The 19231-nt window shown below is 43.7% G+C and overlaps 3 protein-coding genes across 7 annotated transcripts; all 3 read left to right on the top strand.

The window, feature by feature from the left end:
* Positions 1 to 904: 904 nt before the first annotated feature.
* Positions 905 to 8396, top strand: LOC100821783 (pentatricopeptide repeat-containing protein At3g23020). 4 transcript variants are annotated; one of them, XM_010230859.3, is made up of 4 exons: positions 905 to 3688; positions 4098 to 4191; positions 4331 to 5961; positions 7829 to 8396. In XM_010230859.3, exon 1 carries the CDS (start codon positions 1039 to 1041, stop codon positions 3460 to 3462), a length of 2424 nt encoding a protein of 807 aa, XP_010229161.1. In that variant the 5' UTR covers positions 905 to 1038; the 3' UTR covers positions 3463 to 3688; positions 4098 to 4191; positions 4331 to 5961; positions 7829 to 8396. The 4 variants fall into 4 exon arrangements, with proteins under 4 accessions (XP_010229161.1, XP_010229159.1, XP_010229160.1 ...); XM_010230857.3 differs by having other exon boundaries at positions 4098 to 4232; XM_010230858.3 differs by having other exon boundaries at positions 4068 to 4232.
* A 242-nt stretch (positions 8397 to 8638) lies between these two features.
* LOC100834653 (glutathione reductase, chloroplastic) lies at positions 8639 to 13618 on the top strand. Its single transcript, XM_003558703.3, has 11 exons — positions 8639 to 9065; positions 9912 to 10137; positions 10241 to 10519; positions 10604 to 10780; positions 10882 to 10935; positions 11038 to 11186; positions 11783 to 11846; positions 11917 to 12087; positions 12168 to 12305; positions 12420 to 12477; positions 13232 to 13618. Exons 1-10 carry the CDS (start codon positions 8704 to 8706, stop codon positions 12453 to 12455), a joined length of 1656 nt encoding a protein of 551 aa, XP_003558751.1. The 5' UTR covers positions 8639 to 8703; the 3' UTR covers positions 12456 to 12477; positions 13232 to 13618.
* Positions 13619 to 13789: 171 nt separating this feature from the next.
* On the top strand, positions 13790 to 17942 carry LOC100835266 (exocyst complex component SEC15A). Of its 2 annotated transcripts, none has more exons than XM_003558705.4 (3): positions 13790 to 14197; positions 14663 to 17038; positions 17668 to 17942. In XM_003558705.4, exon 2 carries the CDS (start codon positions 14670 to 14672, stop codon positions 17034 to 17036), a length of 2367 nt encoding a protein of 788 aa, XP_003558753.1. In that variant the 5' UTR covers positions 13790 to 14197; positions 14663 to 14669; the 3' UTR covers positions 17037 to 17038; positions 17668 to 17942. The 2 variants fall into 2 exon arrangements, with proteins under 2 accessions (XP_003558753.1, XP_024318250.1); XM_024462482.1 differs by having other exon boundaries at positions 17657 to 17942.
* Positions 17943 to 19231: the final 1289 nt, after the last annotated feature.

The raw sequence follows: 19231 nt of genomic DNA, 5'->3' as shown, positions 1-19231 counted from the left end.
ATTACACTAGATAAAAGGAACATATGAGCACATATTTTTGAGGTAATTTTTATTCGCTACACACTAAAATTACCAAAATTTTAAGCCATGATGGTTGCTTCGAGGTGGATTAGATATTTTCTACTCCCTCCGTCCCGAAATAAGTGACATGGATTTGTAAGCGACGTGGATTTGTATAATAATCTATACAAATTCACATCACTTATTTCACTCATTTTGTGACGGAGGGAGTATCATTTCTCAAAGGCAGATGCTCATTTTCTCACGTCTTGTCGTTGTTGGAGCTAGCTAGTCACGGACAACGTGCAACTCGACACGTGTAGCGATAACCTCGTGTTGTTGGTCCCATAAGCAATAACATATAGGATAACAATTAGGAAGAACACCACTTTGAGATAACTAGATGGATATGTCGTAAGGCACACCAGTTCTAGGGTTGGCCACACCGCGTTTGGGTGCTTCTTCTTCCTCCCATTCCTTCTCGTCGAAAGCATTTTTTTGCCCTATTTATGTTAAATTTTGCATATCTTTGTGTTGAAAGTGATGGTCTATTTTGCATATATTTTTTCTTGTATCCAAAAACGCTGGTAGATCCTTTCTTATTATTTTTATCGGTTTTGCTATTGAGAAGTCACCTGTTTTTTAGTTAGAGATCAGTTGACGGGTTTGACCGTCAGATCTTAATCCAATGACAATATGTGAAAAAGACAAGAGTGAAATGACATTTTGATCTCAATCCAACGGCTATGATGAGTCGACTGATATACCAATTTGCTTAGCAAGGCGTGTGACATATAGTCACATTCTATTTTTATTCCTCATAAATTATAAGACAAAAATACCAATAAGCTGTACACTGTCTGGCAACGTACAGTGAAAGATTAGCGCCATCGTGCAGTTCACTTCTCACGCAGTCACGCTCCATTCTCTAGTCTTATCTCAGCGCGAAGCCACCTCTCCCAAATCGCCGCCGCCACCAACCTCTCACCTCTCTGAAACCGCCGCGCCCCTTCATCTCAACCGAGCCCCCAGCACCCCATGGCCTCTCCACCTGCCCCTCCCCTTCCCAGCACGCGACCGAGCCCCCCCAAACTAACCCTACACCGCCGCCCCTCCCCTGCACCGCCGCAGCTCCATCTCTCCTCGCCCCGTCGGAAGGACCGACCAGGAGATGGTCCACCGGCGGAAACCTATCCCAGTGCGGTGGTTCAATACGCTGTTCCCAGACAGCATGCCCAAGGGAAGAAGAACAAAGGCAAGCCAATCCACTACGGCGGGTCGATTCCGGCAATGTTGGACGCACTGGAGCGTGTCCAGGACATCGGGGAGGCGCTCTGGCCTTGGAAGGACACGCTGAACAGCCGGGAGAGAACCATTATCCTCAAGGAGCAGAAGGATTGGAGGCGAGCGGTTGAAATCTTTGACTGGTTTCGCAGGGAGAGGTGCCATGAGCTCAATGTGATTCACTACAATGTTGTGCTCTGTGTGGTTGGGCGGGCGACGAGATGGGACCTTGTCGTCGGCCTATGGCATCAGATGCATTCTTGCGGTGTGGTGCCTGAAAATGCAACGTACGGTACGCTGATTGATGTGTATTGCAAAGGGGGTCGAGAGAGGGCCGCATTGCTGTGGCTAGGGGACATGTGCAAGCGAGGTTTGGTGCCTGATGAGGTTACTATGAGCACTGTCCTTCAGGCATATAAGAAAGCTGGAGAGTATGAAAAAGCCGAACTTTTCTTCAGAAGATGGTCGTCGGAATCCCATAAAAGAAAGGAAGGACATCGTTGCTATAACCTCTATACTTATAACACCTTGATTGATACTTATGGTAAGGCTGGCCAGCTTGAGAAAGTATCAGATGCGTTCAGCCAAATGTTGAGAGAAGGTGTTGTGCCGGATATTTTTACATTCAACACACTGATTCATGTTTGGGGTAAACACCATAGAATGGAGCAAGTGTCTTCCTTGGTGAGGATGATGGAGGAGTTCCAGTGCCTTCCTGACACTAGGACTTACAATATACTTATCTCACTGTATAGAGAAATCGATGAAATTGATGTTGCAGAGTTCTATTTTTGTAAGATGAAAGCTGAAAATTTAGTACCAGATACCGTGAGCTGCCGCACACTCTTGTATGGATACTCTACCAGGGGCATGGTCACTAAAGCAGAAGCCCTTATTAAAGAGATGGACGAGAGTGGCCTGGTGATCGATGAATACACACAGTCAGCTCTGACTAGGATGTATGTAAATACTGGGATGCTTGAACGATCGTGGCGTTGGTTTGAGAGGTTTTGTCATCAGATGGGCTCTGAGTGCTTTTCTGCAAATATTGATGCATTTGGGGAGAAAGGGTGCATAATCCTTGCAGAGAAGGCTTTTATGTGTTGCTTGGAGAGGAAGATGCTTTGTGTTTCTGTGTGCAATGTTATGATCAAGGCATATGGGTTAGTAGAGAAGCTCGATGAGGCGTGTGAGGTAGCTGACTGCATGGAGAGGTATGGCGTATTACCTGATTACTTGACTTACAGTTCTCTCATTCAACTTCTGTCAACTGCTAAACTGCCAGAGAAAGCTCTCTACTACTTGAGAAAGATGCATGCAGCTGAACTGCCGATTGATTGTGTTCCATATTCTGTGATTATTAGTAGCTTTGCTAAGAAGGACAATTTACACATGGTTGAGTGTCTATTTAGAGAAATGGCCACCTCAGGGATCTGTGCTGATGCATATGTTTACTCTATCTTAATTGATGCATATGCTGAAGTTGGAAATGTCCATCAAGCTGCTGCATATTTTGGTTTAGTTACAAAAGCTGGTTTATGTGAGAGTTCTACGATCTACAATTCTTTGATCAAGCTCTACACGAAAGCAGGGTATCTTGCAGAGGCTCATGAAACATACAAGCTTCTGAAATCATTAGATACTGACACCAACCTTTATGCATCGAACTGCATGATTAGTCTATACAGTGATCATTGTATGGTGAACGAAGCACGCGAAATTTTTGAGAGTTTAAAGGCCAGCGGATGTGCAAATGAATTTTCACATGCGATGATGGTATGCTTGTACAAGAAAGTTGCTCGCTATGATGAAGCTCACAGGATCTCTAAGGAAATGCAAGCTTTAGGACTTCTAACTCAAGTATTAAGCTATAATTCTGTGATTCAAATGTACATATCTTGTGGAAAAACGGAGGAGGCTGTGAAAATATTTCAGAACATGTTGGCATCTAGCACACCACCAAATGATGCAACTTTCAAGGCACTAAAAGTGATTCTAGTGAAAGAAGGAGTTTCAAATATTGAGATTACGAAGTTAGAATCTCTCAGAAGGAGTAACACTCATGATTGCTTGAATCAATGGTACAAGGTACTATGTTTGGTTGTAAGATCAGATGGTAGTATGTCTCGATGTATTGTTGATCATTCTGGTACAAGGATAAATTCCTTTTTACATTGACAATTTCTAGAGTAGCTGAAGGATGCCAGAAAGCCAGTATCCAGTATGGATTTTAACTGGTTGTAAATCTTTGTTGATACACCACAGTGATGATCCATCTGTATACTGTACAAGGAAGCTAAGTCATCGCTATTCGCTAAAACGAAAACTTGATTGCTGATTGATGCACTGCAACTTTGTGGAAATATAGTCCAACATGGATCCCACTACATTGCTTCAGATGCAGGTCAGTGTTGTTATTTTTTAATGTAATGTACACACTTTTCCAATATCAAGGTTTTATGCTATTAGATGGAACCTCTACAGATTTTCTGACTACTGCATTCATCTGCAACACTGTAGTGGCTCATGTAACCATGAGTCGTGTTACATTTCCTTTTTTTATCATTATGCCACAAATTACTTGCAGTGACTAGTATTTTCTATGATGGTATTGCTTCTTGAAGTGTCCTATGCATAACATAACTTGGGCGATGGAATCAGTAATTTCTCTTATTGTATTAGAGATTCTTAAGTTTTTGTTCGTGTGGTGGTGTTCCTTGAGATTTCTACATAACTTCTTTCTTTCCTGGTGGATTTTAGACTGTTTATTTGCATCTTCACAGGTCCTAAACTGTCGATTTACTTCTTCACAGGCCCTAAACTGAAGATTTGCATCTTCACAGGCCCTAATTTGCATTTTGAAATGCCGTACCGTGGATGGTTTCCAGTATTTTTGTGATAACCAAGGTTATTGTCAATGTCTGCTTTCAGCAACATCTGCACATGGGGTATTACAGCCTTTTTTGTTTACCAATTCTTAGAGGCCCTATCTGCAGATGGTACCATTTAGATATCTTGTGTTTACCATCTAGCTTGCTTCCTGCAGGCATGGAGTATACCTCCATTTTCTCTTCTTCAATTTCATCAAGAACATGGATTGCATTGGAAATGGACAGCGACCACCTCAGGTTAGTCAACAAGCTCGGCAGCTGTGTGGAGGAAGCACTGCATTTTCAATGCAGCATTTTGGACGTCCTAGGTACTGGCAAAGTGCAAGTTATTGGCATGCTTGACAATCAAGAGGAAATGCTTGAGAATCATTTGGGCAAGAAGCACTAGCCTGGATACGTCACTGGTCAAATTTCACACCAGGCAGCACCGCATCAAAACATTCGGGCACCTTCTGATGAAATACCATTACCATCTGAGATGCTTTATTCTTGTCTTTGATCAGGAAGAAACCAGTAACCCTGTCGTTGAAGAAACCACACAGCTAGTCCTGAATCTTTAGTGGCAGCGTCTGCCCGATTACAGCAACAAGAAAACATTTTCAGAACTTCTGGAAATAAACTGGGAAGTCCTTGTGAGATCATCTGGCATGTATGTTGACAAACTGCGCAACCGGTGGATTGCAGCATTTGTGTCCCTTGTCGCCTGTTGTTATCATGAGCTGTAAATCTTTTTCGCACGCCCTTCTCTTCTTGATCTCCTCTGCGAGTTATCCATCCAAAAAGTCATTAAAGCGCAAGCAAGATTGCCTCTCCTGACTTGTAAATATTTATTGCTCTCTTCTTAATGAAAAGTCAGTGCTTCTGCCGGTTTCTAAAAAAAAAAACAGATTGCCTCTCCTGTACTTCAACAATGCCAGTGACATATAATTCCTGCATGCTCTTGATTGCCTATCTATTTGTATAACAAGAACGTCTGCGCCATCACGCTAGCAGCAGGCAGAGAAAGAAGAGCAGGGGAAGGAAGGAGGCATCATTGCTGCCTTGCTGGCCTGGTTCTCACGATCACATCAATGATGGCTTCTTGGAAGCTATCCATACGGATGGGTGATGAATGCTCTGCCACCTCCCACGTCAAGCTGACCTCCCTTGCTTCTGCTCGGCGCCATCCAGCAGAGCTTCAAATCATCACGAGCAGTGGCAGAAGAAGCAGTAAACCCGAGACGAGACGTGGCCTGGCCCGGCTAGCCGGCGGCGCCTGGAAATTACCCTTCTGCCCCCCCTCCCCCCGTGTGGCACGTCCCGTCGTTTCGCGGAGGGGCAGGAGGGTAAAATCATGGCGCCGCGTTCGCGCGGGAAATCCGGAACGCAAGCAAGGCAAGGGCAGTAGCACTGCTCTGCCTCTGCTGCGGGGTACCCTGCGGCTGCGAGTGCCAGCCGGGTAGCACTAGCGCGTCGTCCTCCCGTCTCAAAACGTTTTAATACTGTACTGCTGCCATTGCATTTTCTTTCTTGTGCAGGGGTTAGGGTTTCGTGGGGGCGTGCGTGCCCTCGCCTCGCTCCGGGCCGGGGGGAAGGGACGGCCGCCTCTTGCTCGCTCGCTCGCTTGCTGCTGTCCGATCACACGCCGGCACGCCGCCGCTTGCTCGCAGCTCGGTTCCAGATCCGATCGGGTCTCGCCGACCACGCCGTGGGCCCAGGTGCTCCCGATTGGGTCGGCGCCGGGCCTTCCTCCTCGCCGTTGACATCTCCGGCCGGCTCGCGCTTGCAGGATGCGATCGGTTCCGAGGTATGTATGTGAAGTACCTACCTTCTCGCACTGCCGTGTGTTGCTTCCTCTTTTAGGGGTCCTCCGGAATGTTCGTATCCGTGTGCTTATTTGAGGGTGGTTTCGTATTCGTGGTGCCGTGCGGGTGGTTTTGGGGGCCGTGTGCTTTGCAATGAACTTTCGAGTCGAGTGGTAGAATCTTCCATTCCTGCAAGTTAGATACCAGGGAGCTGCCACGTTCGTTTCAGAGAATGTTGGTGCTCTGATGGTACTTGGGCGATAATAAGCAACTCGAGCTCGTTTGTAGCAGCTGGATTTGTGGCACATGCTTGTCTCTGTAGTGAGTTCTTAAGTTCCTAACAGAGCTGCTGCAACTAGTGTTTTTTAGTGATCCGTGAGCTATACTAGCAGTGGATTATAACGTCACAAACTGCCAGTTGTTGAGTTTGGACATGTTCATTTTGCAATGCACTCCTCCTAGGAGGTGGTGCGCTGTGGATATGTTTGTTTGGGGAACAAAACTGATGTTTGCCTTATTATAATCCGGTAAAACCAAGCTTCCAAAATGGGGCTTGCAAAGTCCTGCCAGTTTTTGTGAGTAAATATGTCATATGAGCAGGGTGTACTCTTGCTGTCTCTGCTTTGCTGAGATTCCGTAGGATGTGCATCAGAGGCTTATGTTGTCCTGAACTACTGACGCATAATTCTAGTGCTGGTTCCACGAGCGTACTCTGAAGTCTGAACCTCCCTGTGTTGTATGGATCTATAGCACTTCGTGACACCATCTCACTTAGGTTCGTATCTGATATGTGTAGTTAAGTAGGTCAGCAAGGTGGTTCACATGATTGTTTCTTGGTGATGGTGGTTGGTGTTGGTCAACCAACCATCAAGGCCAATCTTGCTTATTGTTCCTATCTGAGATAAGGTAGCATCATATGGCCTTCGGTACACTTGCCTCTGATAGTTTATTGCAATCTCACAAGTTAAACAGGCACTAGACTGGGATGGGTGGGATTGATGATGCAATTGTAAAACATTACAAGCAATTGGCCTTTGTTAATGGTAAACGTTATAAAGCAGATCATGAGACTTGAAGAGAAACAAACAAGTGGTTAACTTTTATTTCCGTAATCATAAATACAAGCGACACATATGTCAACATTTATTTCTACTCTATTTGCATTATGATGATGAGAGTTAAAGCAAGTACTAGTAACACCAGCCTTGTTCCCATGTGAATCATGTTGCATTTAACCATCCACTTGGCAATTCCAAACTAGAGTAAGAAATGAGGTTTAAATTAGGCCATTATCCACTAAGAACCTAGCCCTTACCTTATAGTGAGTTGTTGAACTTTTTGATTGATCGCATGGCGTGGGATCCTTGCAAGTCTTGTGAAGTGATAAATGGTGAACTTAACAAGTGAATTTCTCAGGCCATGCTTTTCTCCTGGACCTTGGCTAAGTTTGATACTGTTAGTTGTTACACTGACTGTTTGCCTGATTTTGCAATAGCAGCAGAGTCTCTCTGTTACTCTATGCTGACTCACATTTGCAGATGAGGTTACTTCCTTAAGCTTCATAAGAACTTTGTCCGTGTGCTGTCCATGTATCATACAGTCCAAACTATCATGATGCCTTTCAGATTCCAATAGCACAAATATAATCATGATCACTTTGACTGTCAGCATAAGTGGCCTCAAGTCCATCAGAATTTCTTCTATCCCTGCCTTTGAATTATGTGTACCTGCTTATGTATCCTTGTGTATCAACATTATTCCTGGAGCTGCATATTGCAATTGTTGTGCCGATTATGTTTTTGCACTAGAATTGCTTGCTATAGTCTTTTACCGACACCATTGTGTTAAGACATATCTGCTGTCTTGCAGGATAGGGCAATGGAGAATGGAACCAAGGCTGCTGATGATGTTAGGGAAGGGCAATTCAAGCTCATGGAGCAATATCGTGCCGCAACAAGCCCAGCCTTTGTACATACTGCTCTTCTCTCTGGCTTGGCGGACATAACCTGAGGCTCCTCAGGCCAAGCCTCTGCGCAGCGACTCCTTGTAAGAGGAAGCATTCGTCTGCACGTGCCCATCAACAACTCCTGCAACTGTTCTCCACTCTTGAACACCGATGACCTTGTCCGGGTGCTACCCAGTCCTGGATGAGCTATGGTGATACGAGTACTTACCCTAAGTAGTAGTAGTAGTAGTACTATATAGCACTAATCTTGTCTCCCTTGGCTCTATTCCATCTTTACTGGGTTTATTTGTTGCTCCCTTCTGCCAAGGTGCATTGCTGTTGAATGCTACTATGTCAAGGTTCATTTTGGTTGTCTGATGTGAACAGATTTCGGCTCTTTTGCAGCTGCAAGTTGTGTACTTGCATTGTTGTAGCAAGTGAAGTTATTTGCTGCCATATGAGGATTGCCGATTATCTTTGTTGTGAACCTAAGAATTTGTGATGCCTGTGTTGAAAGGATTTATGCTACGACTAGGAAGGATTACACTTACACCCCGCCATTGCCATTGGCTTTCGAACTCCTATTTTGAGAAATGCCAAAAAAAATGCGTGTTATACACATCTACTGTTCGTTTACGTAAACATGGAAGTACGCCTTCAGTCGGCTGTGTGCATGGTTCTCATCAGTACGCCTTTCCAGCAAAAGGAAGACGAATCAAAACAAACTCGTCCTCCACATATCATCCATCGTCTCTCCCCTCCCCACACTCGGAACTCGAGACCTCGGAGGAAGAGAGCCATGGCGACCACCGCGGCGCTCCCCTTCTCCTGCTCCGCCACCCTCCAAACCCTAACCCGCACCCTCTCCCCGCGGCACCGCCTCCTCGTCCACCGCCGCCGCTTCCACCGCCTCCCCTCCCTCGCCGCCTTCCCGTCCCCACCGGACCCTCCCCGCCTTCGCCGCCCCGTCTCAGCGTCCGCCGCGCCCAACGGATCCTCCTCCGCTGGGGAGTACGACTACGACCTCTTCACCATCGGCGCCGGGAGCGGCGGCGTGCGGGCCTCGCGCTTCGCCTCCACCCTCTACGGCGCCCGCGCCGCCATCTGCGAGATGCCCTTCGCCACCATAGCCACCGACGATCTCGGCGGCCTCGGGGGCACGTAAGTGGACTCTTCTCCTGCAGTCCTGCTCCTATGGTTCGTTTATCCGCAGGAATGTTTGGTTGGGTTGTGCGTTGCTGAATACGTGGGCTTCGCCTTTTGCTTGCACCACTTGCTCAGTTTCATGAGGCGTCTCGTGGGATAAAAGGGACTAACGAGGAATGTGCAGCACAGTTATGTCACTTGCTGGATTGGATCGTTATTGATGTTTGGCGGGGGGTACTGTATCTCTGTAGCTGCCAACTGGAATGGCTTTGGTAAACGTTTTTTTTGTTTTTGTTTTTTGGAGAACTGCATTACTGCGAACCACCTTTTGGGGATAGCTAGATTGCTGCTATCTTAGGATATTGATCTGGGTGCTTAGAGTGAAGATTCATAATAGGCAGATAGCACTCAGTCACATTAGCATGGAGTGGAATTTTTGCCATTTAGGGATGAGAGACTGCAACCTTTTGCGGATGTTTGTTCCTGGTGATGTTATTGTTACATGAGTGGTTCTGTCTGGACAGCTGCTCGAAGCTTTTTGGTTTCTAATTTAGTGCTAGTGGTGGAATTTGACCGCACACAAGTTGTGTACTGTTTCATGATGCACCAGCACAATGCCTATTTCAGTATTGCACCATCATTTACAGTTTGATTGATTATGCTCATTAGAAACTTTGAACTGTGCCCATGTGTTTGAGTTACCTCAAGTTAAATCTAGGACTCTTTAGCACATGACAGTCAGCACCAGTTTTGCCCTTCAAAGTGTGCAAATGCTTGTTCATTTTGTTATGTATATGGAATTCCTACCTTGCCTCAATGTTCAAATGCACCCATAAGAACTCTTATCTGTTTGTATCACAGATGTGTGCTTCGTGGGTGTGTTCCAAAGAAATTGTTGGTGTATGCATCCAAGTTCTCTCATGAGTTTGAAGAGTCTCATGGTTTTGGGTGGACATATGAGACTGATCCAAAACATGACTGGAGCACTCTGATAGCCAACAAAAATACAGAGCTGCAACGCCTAGTCGGTATCTACAAAAATATTTTAAACAACGCAGGAGTTGATCTAATTGAAGGCCGTGGAAAGGTTGGGTGATGTTTATAAACCAGGTTAAAGTTGGATAGGCTGTTTCCAAAATTAATGATGTCGGAAGGTGCAATTACTGATATTTTTTGTTCACTTAGTACAGGTGGTCGATCCGCATACTGTTAGCGTGGATGGCAAGCTTTACACTGCCAAGAACATACTTATAGCCGTTGGTGGTCGACCGTCAATGCCAACTATCCCAGGAATAGATCATGTTATAGATTCTGATGCTGCACTAGATCTACCTTCAAAACCTGAGAAAATTGCAATAGTGGGAGGTGGATATATTGCTTTGGAGTTTGCTGGCATTTTCAATGGCTTAAAAAGTGACGTTCATGTTTTTATTCGGCAACCCAAAGTTCTAAGAGGGTTTGATGAGGAAGTGAGCAGATATTAAGAAATACTAACAAATAGTAGCATTTACACAGATGAGCAGAGTTATTCTGACACTTGCTGTGGGTTTCAGGTCAGAGATTTCCTTGCTGAACAGATGTCCTTAAGGGGCATCACATTTCATACTGAACAAAGTCCTCAAGCTGTAACCAAATCAAGTGATGGTTTGCTATCACTGAAGACAAACAAAGAAACTATTGGTGGGTTCTCACATGTAATGTTTGCAACAGGTCGCAAACCAAATACGAAGGTTAGTACCACCTGAACCTTTTGTTTTTGCTTAGTTACGTATTGCATTCTATTTACCAATCCATGAAACATAGATTCCTAAAATTGTTGTTGCTCTTGTAGAACCTTGGGCTAGAAGAGGTTGGGGTCAAAATGGACAGGAACGGTGCGATAGTGGTACGTAAAATAATACATTGATTTCAAGTTCCTCTGTCTTTTATTGTCACCATAATACTATATGACGTCTGGAGCCTTTTGTTATAACTTTGTGCTTGCTAGGTCGATGAGTATTCTCGAACCTCAGTGGATTCAATTTGGGCTGTTGGAGATGTTACTGATAGGATCAATCTGACGCCAGTTGCACTGATGGAAGGTGGGGCATTTGCGAAAACTTTATTCGGTGATGAACCTACCAAACCAGATTACAGGTATTCAAAAATTTATCAAGTCATTATCAGGGGTCTTGAAAACCATTTTTGAGGGAATAGTTGTTGTAGAAACACTGTATATTTGTTATTCTACCATGAGTGGTTGGTTGCGCCTGGTGCATCTTAGCGGAGAAAAGGGGGACTCAGCTTGAGCTGTGGGAAAACTTTTGTTAGTAGTTACTTTGTGATATCCTTATGATAGCTCGCAGGAGTTAAGTTTGATTTATTGTTTCTTTACTGCCAACTCAATCTCTATTTCCTTGTTCGACACCATGCAGAAATTTCTGTATAATTTTAGAATTATGGTAGCCTATTTGGCTAATTGGCTATAATGTTGAGGAGTAACTTTCATGTATGATCTCAAACAAGTTCATAGGATTATTGGGTTATCTGGGTCCTCTTGTCATTTGTCACTTTGCTGTTTTGATCTTCTCATTTTCTGATTCACCAGCCTAACAAGCTCCTGAAGGCTGAAACTGTCATATTTACTGAATTCATAATTCAATTTCATCGTTGCTTAAATATCTTTTTCTCTGGGAGACTGGATATTGTTGTGTTGCTGAATTCTCTTTCATTGTGAAATGTTTTTTTGACAGAGCTGTACCAGCTGCTGTCTTCTCCCAACCACCAATTGGGCAAGTTGGTCTTACGGAGGAGCAGGTGATAATATATGGCATGCATCAAATTTTGTAGCACACGAGGAAGGTTGCTTAAATGCATATTTGTGCAGGCTATTGAAGAGTATGGGGATGTTGATGTCTTCTTATCAAACTTTAGACCTCTCAGGGCAACTCTTTCTGGATTACCTGATCGTGTACTGATGAAGGTTATTGTGTCTGCTGCTACAAACAAAGTTGTAGGAGTGCATATGTGTGGTGATGATGCTCCTGAGATAATCCAGGTTTGCATGCTTTTGTTATTCTTCACCATTGTTGCTTCATTCCAGACTATTTTGTTATGTTTTCTACAACTTTGTGGCAGGGAATTGCGATTGCTGTTAAAGCTGGCTTAACAAAGCAAGATTTTGATGCCACTGTTGGCGTTCACCCAACATCAGCAGAGGAATTTGTCACAATGAGGAATGCAACTAGAAAAATCCGAAGGAGTACAGCAGCTGAGGTCTGCCACAATGCTATCCTTTTAATTTCATTCCTGCCTTTGTTCTCAACTAAAATTGCCTGTGTTCTATGTTTTACTCTGTGCAAAATTTAAAACTTCTACTTATTATTCCAGGTAGAATCGAAGGATGAGATCGTCACTCAGCAGTAGGTCTTGCCGTTGTACATAGAAGGTAAGCGATTTCTATTCTTTTGAACCTGCTATTCTAAGTTATAGTATTTACTTAGCATGTAAATTTATGATGAAGCAATGGTACTGGCACTGTCCTCTTAAGCTTGATTGATCAAATTAACAACAATAGCTGGCACCTCATCACTGTTTAATTAATTAGCATCGTAGTGGTGATAAGGATTCAATGCTTCATGGCTGGTTAATTTGAGATACTAGATGATGCCCCGCTCGTTGTTGCGGAAATTTTTAATTAAGATACGTGAGTAACGAAATTGAGTAGTAACGAAATAGTATCCAAGATTGAAAACATATGGGTAATGAAATTGTATTGTAGATTCTTCACTTACTGGGGATAGCTTGATGAAAGATGAGTGTCTCACTAAATAGGTGTGAGCAAATTAATGATGTGATGATGTGGCATGCTTGCATGTTGAGAAAAATCAAGTAGTGGGGTTCTCCTAAGATATAGAAGATTGGGCCCTTTCAAATGCCACTAACTGCAGCTTTCAGGTACAACAGAACTCACTCGAATATTGTCTTGAGCACATCTTGAGGGGGAAAAAACGTCATCTTGACTAATTGACGCTCTTTTTGAGTATTTATTTATTTATTCCTGCTTGTCTGAATATTAGATATCATGGTTGCAGTTTAGTGATTCACATGGATTTTTAACTCGCACATGCTGCCTGTTAGTAAGAAAATACTATGGTCAGGGTTGTCATTATCCGTCTGGTTCTTATTTGGTTCTACTGCAGGCATATTCTTGAGAACATATCCCTGCTACCGGACTAAACCTGACTGGAACTGCACCATGGTCTGCATTATCTTAGCAACGTATCACCATCACAGGGAGACCACCGAAGAAGTTTTCTGGGGGAAGAAATGGAACACTGAAGATGTACCACGGCTGTCTCTGTTTTTCCCTCCCTTCGCGTCTTTCTTTCATGCTTGAGGCTTGAGCACACTGATAGTTGAGTTATTTTTCTTAATCTGCTATTGGCAAAAACAAATTTCGCTTCCACGGGCATCCTTAGCCTAGAATTATCAGAAGGAATCCAGTGTAGAGTTAATTACTGACCTGGACGTTTCCGAGTGTATTTTGTCGTAAACCTTTTTGTAGCATTCGATCCAACTTTAGCTCAGTGATCAATCATCAGTCCGTTCTTCCTGGGTTCCACCGCCTCTCCACTTCATTCTTCCAACCTGTAACTGACACGGCACTACATGTTCTCATCCCAATAACAACTCGTGTATTCGCGCACCCGCACACACGTGGAACAAGCACATCGCGAGTTGAACACAACGAGAAGTCTCCGGGAAATGAGATTACCAGACAAAAATACTAGTACTACCATTGTTTTTGAATTTAATCCACCAATGAACAAAAATGAGCCTGAAATTAGGGGATATCGTTGCGCCCACCTACACTAGGCGGTTTGTATATGGGCCAAGAAAGCGGGGGCGCTGAGCTGAGATAGCGAAGGGCCAGGGCATGGCGCATGCAATCACCCGATCCATCTCCATGCCCGTCTGTTCCACCTCTATCTCCCTCCCTCTCAACCGATCTCCCCCCTCTCCACCCCCAAATCGCACAGCCCTAACAGGAACTAATCTCTCCCAAATCCCAGCCCTAGCAATTGCCTCCCAATGGTGGCAGCAGCCCAAGCGTGAAGCGGCAGGCCTGATCGACCTTCTCCCAAAACTTGCTCTCGCTCCTCCAGGTACATGTTTCCCGGTTCCATGCCTGTGCATCTCGAATATATATTTTTCCAATCATTTAACAAAAACCTTTCTCATCTGTATACGAGTACCAATTCAATTCAATTCAATTCCATTTTTACCAAACTCCAGTCGATTCAATTCAGATCACATTTTGATCGAAACATCTATATACTAAAAGCACGTCACGGGTTAACTAGAAAGAAAAAAAAGGATTGACATCTACAAAATCCCACAAAAAATACAAAACTTTTTGCCTTTGATTTGATCAATCTCAATTACTACATGTGTATTAGGAGAGGATTATAATAAATAAGCTTTGTGCTTTAGCATTTTGGTTTATATGTATCTTCGTGCAAACTACCACTGCCATAAACTCATTTGCTTCTAATTTCAAAACTTATAATTCTAGATATGCATCTTACTGCAATATCTGCACTCAAATTTTATGTCTGATATTTTTACAGTTAAATCATGACTGCGCAGCCAAAGAAGAAAACTGTAGTGGAAAGTGGTGATGGAGGTCTTGGTCTGGGCCTCGCTGCGTTTATTGCCAATGGCGAGGATTTGGGTCCCATCATCCGGCACGGATTCGAGTCTGGCAAACCTGAAGCCCTCACACATAACCTCAAAAATATCGGGAAGAAGAAAGAAGTTGAGATCGAAGAGCTATGCAGGCTTCACTATGAGGATTTCATCCTTGCCGTCGACGAATTGCGTGGTGTGTTGGTCGATGCCGAGGAGCTAAAGAGCTTGTTGTCTGGTGAGAACTCCCACCTACAGGATGTTTCTACTGCCCTGCTGCTGAAGCTTGACGAGCTCCTTGAGTTATATTCAGTTAAGAAAAATGTAGGCGAGGCCATGACGAAATTGAAGATATGTGTCAAGGTCATTGGCCTGTGCATTGAATGCAACGGTTACATCGCAGAGGCTAAGTTTCGTCCTGCACTCAAGACTTTGGACTTGATTAAGGGCTGCCTGCAAAATATTCCTGTCAAGCTTCTTAAAAAGGTAGTTGGGAGACAGATACCGTTGATAAAGTTGCACATTGAGAAGAAAGTTTGTAGCGAGTTCAATGATTGGCTTGTTCATATCAGAAGAATGGCTAAGCAGATCGGGCAGGTCTCAATAGGCCAGGCCTCTTTGGCTCGCCAAAAAGATGAGGGAATGCGTGCTCGGCAGAGGGAGGCTGAAGAACATAGCCATGCTGGACCAGATGAGCATATGTATACCTTGGATGTGGAGAATACGGATGAGGAAACAACACTAGATTTTGATCTCACGCCTGTGTATCGAGCACACCACATTCACATATGTCTCGGTATTGGAGAGAAGTTTCGGGATTATTACTACAAGAACAGGCTCATGCAACTCAACCTGGACATGCAAAGTTCCACTTCACAGCCCTTCCTTGAGTCTCATCAGCCCTTTCTTGCACAGGTAGCTGGGTTTTTTATCGTTGAAGAACGTGTCCTGCGAACTGCAGATGGAATGCTGACTGAGAGCCAAGTCGAGTCAACATGGGAGACGGCCATTGCTAAGATTACAGCTATATTAGAGAACCAGTTTTCTCGCATGGTTATGGCCAGCCACCTCCTCCTGATAAAAGATTATATCACTCTTCTAGCTGCAGTTCTAAAGAAGTATGGTTATCAAACCTTGCAACTGATTGAAGTTCTTGATAAAAGCAGGAACAAATACCACCAACTGCTTCTTGCTGAGTGTCGGAAGCAGGTAGATGAGGTCCTTGCTAATGATTCATATGAGCAGATGGTTATAAAGAAGGAATACGAGTACAACATGAATGTCACAGCATTTCATCTAGAGCCAAGTGAAGTGACCCCAGACTTCCCATACGTGGCACCATTCTCCGCCTCTGTTCCGGATGTCTGTCGTATCGTCCGGTCCTTCGTTGAGGATTCAGTCAACTACTTGTCCTATGGTGGTGACATGAACCTCTATGACGTGGTGAAAGGTTACCTAGACAGGCTACTGATTGAGGTATTAAATGACTGTCTTCTGAACAGGATGTATGCTCGCTCATTGGCCATGTCACAGATGATGCAACTCGCAGGAAATATAGCTGTTCTGGAGCAGGCTTGTGATTTGTTCCTCTTACACTGTGCCCAACAGTGTGGCATTCCCAAGCGCATTGCTGAGAGGTCTCGTGCTAGTTTAACCGCTCGAGCTGTCCTTAAAGCTTCCCAGAATGCAGCATATAATGCTTTAATAAACATGGCCAACTCCAAGATCGATGAGTTTATGATGCTCTTGGACGACGTCAACTGGATAGTAGAGGAAGCCCCAGACAATGCAAATGACTATATGAATGAGGTTCTTATTTATCTTGAAACACTAGTATCAACAGCTCAGGAGATTTTACCACTAGAAGCTCTATACAAGGTTGTTTCTGGTGCAGTGAGCCACATCTCGGACTCTATAATGACAACCCTTCTCAATGACGGTGTGAAAAGGTTCACTGCAAGTGCAGTTGTAGGCCTCGACATGGACTTGAATTTGTTGGAGGCATTTGCAGATGAAAAATTTCACGTCACCGGGTTGGCAGATTTGGGAAAGGAAACGACATTCAGAGATTGCGTGGTTGAGATAAGGCAGCTTGTGAATCTTCTGCTCAGCAGCCAGCCTGAGAACTTCATGAATCCAGTGATACGGGGGAAGAACTATGGATCATTGGACTACAAGAAGCTTGCAATCATCTGTGACAAGTTCAAGGACTCTGCAGACGGGCTGTTTGGGAGTCTTTCCAACCGTAACACAAAGCAGAGCGCTCGCAAGAAGTCTTTGGATGTTTTGAAGAGAAGGCTGAAGGATTTTGGCTAAAGGTTAGCTCTGCTGCATTTTTGCAAATCAATTGCTGATATGCTGCTCCAACATTCATGTTCAATGTCCATCTCTTTTCTTCATCTCCCTCCTCACTTTCTGATTAAAAATAATGATTAAGAACCGATGATAAGACATGTCTGTTGGTTCAGGTTGTCTAGGTCATGTTTTGACTATATGTCACTTATAGTAGTGTCCTCATATAATTATTTGTCAGTTATAGTGGTACCCTCAAATGATTATCATTTTCCTCTGGTCAAAGTCCTACGCTACAATCACACAAATGTTAAAACGTAGGGTTGTAATGTCATGTCTGGAATCCTACATGATGATAAGGAATTAAGGATTCAATCCTTTATGGCTGATTAATTGGAGGTATTAGGCCTTTTCAAATAGCACTAGCTGCAGCATCTAGGTACAGCAGAACTCACCCAAAAATTGTCTTGATCACATTCTGAGGGGAAAAAAACCATCTTGACTAATTGACTTGTTCTTTTGAGTCGGTTATGTTTTAATTCGAGCTTGTTTGAAATTACGGTTTTAACACGCACATGCTGTCTGTTTACAAACAAGGAAATGCTTTGGTCAGGGTTTTCATTATTTCCCTGGTTCTTATTTAGTTCTCATGCAGGCATTCTTGATCGAGAACGCATCCCTGCTACCCTGACTGGAAGTGCACCATCCCCGGCAAGAATCTCACATTCACAGGGGAAACCACCGAAGAAGTTTTCTTGGAAAAGAAAAGGAACACTGAAGATGTAGCATGGCTTTCTCTGTTTTTTCTCTCCTTTTGTTTTCCTTTATCTGATATTCGCAAAAAATAAATGCCGCTTCCGCGGGCAGTAATCTTAACCTGGAAATATCATAAAACAGTGATTAGTTATTGAATCCGTATGGTTTCGTGAATCTGAATATGTCTACTTGGGTTTTTCCCCTGCTATGGAGTAGTAGCAGCTCCTAGCTTGACCGTTCAATCTAACACCAAGCTAAATTTGTTTCCTTGTGTATTTTTTTTTTGCGGGGACGTTCCCTTGTGTAATTGTAACTAATGCTTTCCTGTTGACAAAAACTGCTTAAAAAAATCATTGACGGTATGTGTATAACTAAGAGTTTGTTGATTAGAGGCTGCGGGTCAGCCTGTGTGGAAAGATTTCCACAGCATACACATGACTCTGCTTCAATTTTGAGTTAATTGCGTCGAGGCCGGGTTTGTTACGAGTTATGAGTAGGATGATATCGTTGATCAGGTCCATATGCTGTTGCAGTACTTGACACGTACAATCGCTGAATCTTGTTCGAGGAATTGAATCAAGGTCATCCCTTTGACGTATCGTCGGTGCTAGCAAGCTAGAGTGCAACTGAATATTACTAATGTTTTTTATTACTTTAGTCACTCTGACTGCACGTCTGAATTGGATTCGTCAGACAGCGTGGACAGTCTAGTTCGAAGGCAGGCATGCATGCCATGAATTCTTCAATTCAAAAATCTATGCTCTTTTATTCAAGGCATGTGCGCAGTCAAGTTGTTTTAGCTCGATTACACTACACCTAGGGCAGCTACAAAGACTGCATGCAGAGACCAGAATATTTTTTTCTCTCATCATTTTTGTATATTACACAAATTTTAAAAATCTAATGTTGCTAGCACTTGACAAGCTATTCACGGGATTAGCATGAGCGAAACATTTTTAACAATTGTGGCAGAGAATATCCTACTGGCGAGAGAGATCAAATGATCAATTAATCGGGCAGAACATTTTGACTCGGTAGCAGAGTCTAAGTTATATATCTCGATTCAGTCAAAGAGTACCTACCTAGTACTGTATGCTGGATCACATGATGTGCTGAAAGGAATAAAATCTACTCCCTCCGTCCAACAAAAAATGTCTCAAGTTTGTCAAAATTTAGATGTATCTAGACATGACTTAGTGTATAGATGCATTTAAATTTGATCAAAGTTGGGAGTACATCCTTTGTTGTTGGACAGAGGGTATGACCACCACTGTAATTTGTAATCCTACGTTCGTGCTGTGTGTATATAATTATGTAAGACTTCATACAAACCCTCGCCAATTAGTATTTTTCTTATTTTTGCTGTGGCCGCGGTTCGGACTTTTCCGTTGTTGTTCAAGTCCAAGTCCAACCATGAAAGGTCAATCATGCATCCTTCAAAGAAACACAATGAAAGGTCAAGC

This window comes from Brachypodium distachyon, chromosome 1 (genome assembly GCF_000005505.3).
Source record: "Brachypodium distachyon strain Bd21 chromosome 1, Brachypodium_distachyon_v3.0, whole genome shotgun sequence".
Classification (NCBI taxonomy): Eukaryota; Viridiplantae; Streptophyta; class Magnoliopsida; order Poales; family Poaceae; genus Brachypodium; species Brachypodium distachyon.
This window is presented reverse-complemented; position numbering and strand designations above follow the sequence as displayed.

Coding starts and splice junctions, on each gene's coding strand:
- LOC100821783 (XM_003561989.4), top strand. CDS start 1,039: ATGGCCTCTCCACCTGCCCCTCCCCTTCCCAGCACGCGACCGAGCCCC.
- LOC100834653 (XM_003558703.3), top strand. CDS start 8,704: ATGGCGACCACCGCGGCGCTCCCCTTCTCCTGCTCCGCCACCCTCCAA. Junction 9,066..9,911: donor CTCGGCGGCCTCGGGGGCAC/GTAAGTGGACTC, acceptor TTTGTATCACAG/ATGTGTGCTTCGTGGGTGTG. Junction 12,306..12,419: donor GAAGGAGTACAGCAGCTGAG/GTCTGCCACAAT, acceptor TTATTATTCCAG/GTAGAATCGAAGGATGAGAT.
- LOC100835266 (XM_003558705.4), top strand. CDS start 14,670: ATGACTGCGCAGCCAAAGAAGAAAACTGTAGTGGAAAGTGGTGATGGA.